This window comes from Trachurus trachurus (assembly GCF_905171665.1).
Source record: "Trachurus trachurus genome assembly, chromosome: 11".
NCBI lineage: Eukaryota > Metazoa > Chordata > Actinopteri > Carangiformes > Carangidae > Trachurus > Trachurus trachurus.
The window spans coordinates 13241688-13248299 of NC_139904.1; the positions used below are offsets into that span (position 1 = coordinate 13241688).

General features: G+C 42.5%; 1 protein-coding gene across 1 annotated transcript in view; it reads left to right on the top strand.

Moving 5' to 3' along the window:
* Positions 1–4871, top strand: part of sdc2 (syndecan 2) — a 41533-nt gene extending 36662 nt beyond the window's left edge. The window contains exon 5 of the mRNA XM_083981746.1: positions 2207–4871. Within this exon, the coding sequence (XP_083837872.1) occupies positions 2207–2370 (164 nt within the window). The 3' untranslated portion in view covers positions 2371–4871. The remainder of the gene's footprint in view (positions 1–2206) is intronic.
* The last annotated feature ends 1741 nt before the right edge of the window (positions 4872–6612 follow it).

The following is a 6612-nucleotide window of genomic DNA, read 5'->3' on the forward strand; positions in this document are numbered from 1 at the left end:
AGTTCACTGCATTGTGGGCGTTTCAAGTGTGCGCTGCCTTTTTCTTTCTCCCCCCCTGAACACATGAAAGAGGGTGGAAAAGAAATTATCTGACTGGAAAGCACTGTGCTCTCTGATGCCGTCTCTCTGTCCCTGCGTGTCTGAGGAAAAAATTGATTGGCACCTCGCTTTCACTTTGTTGTGATATCCAACACTGGGTGCTGAAACAACATCAACAAGGAGAAATCAGGACAGACTCTCTCCTCCATCTCTCTCCTATAGATAGGCACATTGCATTGTTTGCATATTGTGCTTGGATTGTGATAGAAAACAAAATTGGATCACCTATATAAAAGCTTTAGATAGGGCTTTGGAAGTGGAAATATGTGTATAGCTCGGTCACCTCCAACCTGCCTTTCCTCCCCTACCTCCTTCACTTTACCTTTCCTCTGGATCATAACCATTATTACGCTTCATCTCCTGCATGACTTCTATAAAAATAATTGCCCGTGATCTAATTTTCATTTATTCACTCTGCATTGCGTTTCTGCTTCTCAGAGCTCAGCAGCTGGCTCTGTGCCAGGGTCTTTTACCCATGGGGCCAGTCAACATGTGGAAACCTAAAGTGGAGCAGAGGGCAGATTGTAGCACCAGGAGAGACCTTAAACAGATTAGGAAGCTATAAAGAACCTCATACAGGCATAATTGGGAGGGAGGGTGAAATAAGCCCATGTGGAGAGGTAGGAGCATTAGTGAGGAGAGTCAGGGTCAAAACTAGAGAGAGGGGGGGGGGGGGGGGGGTTCTTCATACAGCCTTGGTGGATTTAATTCAGATTTCTCTTGATGTTAGCCCACTGTTGGCCTGCTGCTTTACAACATGTCCTGTTCTGTAAGGTTAACCTCAGACATCATGTGCTTCTGTATCACTGGCATCTGTCAAGCCCTGATTCTGGACTGTATACGACATTTCAGGAACCTGTATAGATAGACTCTTTGGACGTTTTAGTCACAGATCCACTCATATAACTTTTAAAACGTATTACATTTTAAATTCAGCCTTCTTAGTGACTTACAAGGTTGAAAAAAAACAAAACAAAACAGTAACAAGGAGCCATGTTAAATCCAACATGCTGCCTCGATTGATTTAAATGGAGGAGACTTTTTCAAATGAGCTGAGATGATTTCCTGCCATCCAGTGACTTGACTCATTTAATCAACTGATCTCAGTCTTCAGACAGTTGATTGGTCAAACTGTGTGCTCTTGGTTGGTTGGAACAAAAACCTGCAGCCACACCGGCACTTTGAGGAATCGGCTGCCCATGTCTGCAACAGACGGAGGAGGACAGGTAGCTGTCTGCTGCTAACCCTGACGATGTCACAGCAATGCCACCAGAGTTATTTTAATTTGGGCTTGTTACGTACCTTAGATACTGATATGTGGAATTTGATAGATGTACAACAAATGAGGGCGCGAGTTGCATTGTGGGAAGTGTACGACCCAGTGTTTTCTGGCTTGGCGTCAGTCTGAAACCAGCGGTCAATACTTTAGTCTCGCGGGGACATTTATCAGCGAGTTCAGGGACAGGACCCGTTCAGGTCCAGGCCACACTGAACTGGTGGCTGTTTGTTTTGTCCTCGCTGGATTTATTTGCCCAGCTGTTAAAGACGGAGCCAAAGCCACAAGCTTCCTCCTCCTCCTCCTCCTCCGACGTCCCCGGCCACTGCAGGCACTGATTTGAATACACACCGTGTCCAATCAAACACACTCGGGGCAACAACAGGGCTCTGTACACCAATCAAGGAGCGGCGTGTTAATACCCCCTGAACGGACCACTAACTTTTAAAACTCGATGTGAAATGAACCAGAGCAAATGATCTGCTCTGTATCTCCTGAGACAAATTGAGGGTTTTCCCCACTGACATTTAGTAACAGCGCTGGTTTCAACATCCAGCGGCGATGATTGCAGTTTGGTTTCACCACATTTAATCTCCCAGTTTTGATAATATACTGTTGTATTGCATTGGTATTCAAATCTGTTCCAGGAACAGCAGCAGAACCTGTGGTGTAACTGATTGCACAACACAGAGGACACATGTTCGAGCACAGGGGAGACAGCTCAGTGTCCAGAGGCCTGATCGCTTTTGGGATAAAAAAAATTTAAGGTTTAATTGATTTTAAAATTGATAACTGACTTCCCTCTTCCTTCTCTGCCTCTCTCTCTCTCAGCCGTTATCGCAGGTGGCGTGATCGGCTTCCTGTTCGCCATCTTCCTCATCCTGCTGCTGGTTTACCGCATGAGGAAGAAGGATGAGGGCAGCTACGACTTAGGGGAGAGGAAACCCTCCGGCGCAGCCTATCAGAAGGCCCCGACCAAGGAGTTTTATGCATAAAGTCCCGCCCTCTCACAACCCGATTGACAAAAATCTCGAGTGACTGTTGGAAAAAAAAAAGAAAAAAAGAAAAAACACAGTCCACGACTACAGCAAATCTGTTCAAACACAACAAGAAACAAGTACAAAATGTTTTCAAGTCGATTAAGGAAAAATAGCATAAAGGAAAGCTTTTGCATAGAGTATTGTAATTAAGACCTTTTCTTTCTTCTTTTTGTTTTTTTAAAATGAAAACCAAGCATTTCTCATTTTATGGCAAATCTCAATGTATTTAAACATTTTGTGTATTATTTGAAAAGGCTGAAAAAAATAAAAAACAGGATCTGTAAAGGCGAGTAAACTGATCGCATCTGTCTTCTGTCAAAGGAGCTGTTTTTAGTCGCTGACTACTTTTAACTGTAGCAGTATGTTATTTGTAAAGAAAAAAAATTTAAAGTGGAAATAATTGAATATAATTATTCTGTATCAATCCTACGTTCATTTTTTTTCTTTTTATTTTGTCCTAGCATGTCTGATGTTGATCTTTAAAGGTGTATTACATTAATTTATCTTTTCTCTGATGTTAAAAAAAAATGCCTTTGTAGTTTTGAAAGCTCTTTGGTCTTCATATTAACGCTGTTAACAGTCAATGTAAATGTTCCCTTCAGGTTACAATGTTTATTATTTGCTCTCACATCCAATTTTTTTTTTTTTTTTTTTTGGTCAAACGTGAGCGTTTCATTATGTCTTGTTGATTTGTTTGTCTCTTCTCAGTGTAGCCTTTTCTTTTTTATTATTATTATTCTTGTCAACAGCGTTTAATCTTCACACCAGGAATCGGTCTTTAAAAAGAAACAAACAAGTGTGTCAGGGCTCGAGAAACGTCACAGATCTCGCTTCTGTTGTCCGTCGCGCTGGACTTTTCTATTTAAATGCATTCTCTCTCTCTCTCTTTCTCTGTCTGTCTCTCTCTGTCTCTCTCTCACATTGCACATTCACTGCTTTCGCTTCCCACTGCTCTCGTGCAGCTTTGCGTGTGTGTAGTGTTTTTTGGGGTGAAGTTCTCTTCTCCGTGGCTTGGCCCGAAGCCACCTACCTCCCCAGTGTGTCCCTCAAGTTTACTGACTGCACCCAAAGTCTGCTAACATCTCTCTCCCCGCCCTCCCTCTTTCTCTCTGTTTACCCTAACCTCCCTCTCTCCCACCTTCTTTTTAATCAGATTGGAGCAGGGCCAGTTGGGCTGTCAATACCCCCACCACCCCCACCCCAACACCACCAACACCACCTCCTCCTCCATCATTCTCTGTTTCTCACTCAGCTGTATGGAGCAGCCTGGTGGTCATTGTCCCAGTGTTGATGCTTTGGGCCCAAAGACCTGCTCAGTGAAGGCCTGCGACTGCCTGGACACAAACAAACCAGGCCGGGGCTGAATCCCCAACATGCAGAGCACATACCTCTGCAGCAACAACTCCCTCACCCTCCCTCGTTTCCTTCCTCCCCCTCTAGAAACCGAGTTTCTCAGAGGGGTTGATAGATGCGGCTGCACACAAAAGTGCTAAAGTTTGAATAGTTTGTGCGACTCACATTGAGGGCTGTTGATGGTTTTAAATGCGAGGAGGCGTCTCAAAATGCGAGGTTGTTTGTCAGCCCGCACACGAGGTGTTCGTTCGGGTGCTATTTTGCATCCCCAAATGAGCTAAACTGAATAAAAGGCCACAGAATAGCGGCGACAACGACGAAAACAAAGATTAAAGTCAAATGACAACAGGTTACGTCTTTTCCTTTTTTTCTTTTTTTTTTTTGAACCTCTACATTAACTTGCTCAGAAGAGACACGCGTGTTTTGTCCGGCAGGTTTGTGAAGTTGCCTTTTTCAGCTGTACAGTAATGTGAAGTCAGTGCAGTAGATGCTGTCACATCGTCTAAACTCCTAACACCACCCACATGCAGCTGTTCATCCCTCTACCTCTCCATCCCTCCTGTCCCTCTCTTCTTTCTCTGATCCTTTACTCGTCCGCCCCCTCCTCCTCTCGTCTGCGCTGTCCTCTCTTGTCGTAGGACCTAAGGTACTGAACTATACTGAAAAACCCAAAGACTCACAGTATTTCTACTCCCACCGTCTCCTCAGACCCACTCCCCCTCCGCCATGGCCACATCATGTCGTTTCCTCTTTCTCTTTCTCTTCACTCTTGTAGTTTTTTTTATTTTTATTATTTCCTCTCTCTATTAGAGACCTGACCTTTGAGTCCAATTGCTTATTAGTATATGAAAAGATATATAAATATATATAAATGTATATTCACAAATGTTTTAAACCTTCAAAGTGCCTACCATTTGGAAATGTACTTGCTCGAGGTGAGCATGTGGCGGGTGTGTACACAAAAAGAGGGGTGTAAACGACTTGACTGGCATTCTGTGAGCATGGATGACTGTAATGGTAACTTTTTTTTAGTCTTACAAAAGCTGACAGTATTGTACCTATAAGTTGAAACAACACTACTGAATAAACATTGTGGCCTAATATCCAACTGCCTCGTGCCATCTTTGTTTTCAAATTACACTTGTTTTTGCCTGATTGTGTTCATTCTACCAATTAAATGTCAATCAGTGCAATTCCGCACTGAGCTTTAAGTCTGTAGCAGACGATATTGATTCGGGGTCTCTCGTCAGGGTCAGCAGTGTGATTTAAGGGATCCAGGTGAGAATTAATGGCAGCTTCTGCAGTGGATTAAGTCATTCATCAAACACTGCAGCTGCTAAAATGGGAAACTTTGCCAAATTACGGCTCAAATAATTGTTATTTTTATATCTTTGGATTGGATCGCTGTTTTCCAGAGGGTCGTTTTGTTAAAAAAAAAAAAAAAAAATCCCTCTGAGCCAAGGGAACTGTTAGTGTTTTTGTGTAAAACATTGATCCATTAGTTGTTCATTAATAACTTTTTTGTTACTTTTCTGCTTGTGTACGAGTTAAACAAATGCAAAACAACTTTTTTAATTACGCTCAAGATGCTGGCAGGTTGATAATCTGAATTGTGTGGACAGAGCCAGTCTGGCTGCTGCTGCTTGTTTCTATGCCTTATTGTAAGCTAGGCTAATAGTCACCAGCTGTGTGCTTAACATACAGGTATGAAAATGGGATCAATCTTCTCCAATGAGCATGTTTCCTCCCAAAAAATAACATGTGAAAATACAATTTCATACTTGTGCTACTATGAATTAGTGTGTCAGTCATGCTGTTCTGTAATAATTGCGAATGTTGAGGCTTTTAAATCGTGTTCTCTACATAAATACCTCTGAGCAAAGATTCCTCCTGGGATCTGTTACCAAGTGTTTTTGTCTGAAAAGTTGAGTGCAGAATGCTTTATACAGCTCATTAACTACTTAAAAAAATTATTTATTCAAAGGTAAGCCTTTTTCTTACTGGTTACCCCAAAGCCCTAAAGTACCCCACTCAACACTGCCCTCCCTGTGCCTATAAATAGATTTAAAATGTTCGGGCCGCTGTTGAAACCGTGCAGCACGTTGGCTCTCTGAACGTTACTTAAAGTCTAAAGGGATTATCAATGTGCAGATGAGTAATCTTCATGTGGTTATGTGCTCCACCATATCATTTTAGTGCCCTAATCTCACCCTGTTACAGAGTGAGATTAGAGTAACGGTGGGGATTAATCTCGCACAGGATTGCACATCTTGAGTGGAAAGAGAGACCGAGCTCAGACAAACCTCTGAGGGGCGGCGACTTTACACTCATTAACCGGTATTTATTCGGAGTTATCACCTGAAAAAACATCACGGCCTGTGTCCTGTGTTCTAGCAAAGTAATTGTGATTATCCACAGTTGGCGTAACAGCTCATTAAGAGAAGGTAACATTTCTCCCTTTCACTTTATATTCACTATTCAAATAACTGCAGCGAGTATGAAAATGACCGAAGCGGCGGGCAGCAGGTATTGTCATTAAAATCAATTCCCAGAAAAAAAGAAAATTTGGCTACAGAACATCAGCTCTGTCTTGACATTTGATCTATACTAGCTGGTGATTTCACAGGCTGTTTCATCACAATGGGGTTATTTATACCAAAGAGCCCTGAAAGACCTGCATTGTGCCAAAACCACCTTGTGATGTTCCCTTTGAAGACGAAACAGGGGAAGGGGAACTGAACACGCATCAGTGCATATTCAAAAAAAATGTGTGTATTTACATGTGTGTGTGTTTCCATGTCAAACTGACTAGGTTATTGGTGCGTGTATTTTCCTCTCTCCTCT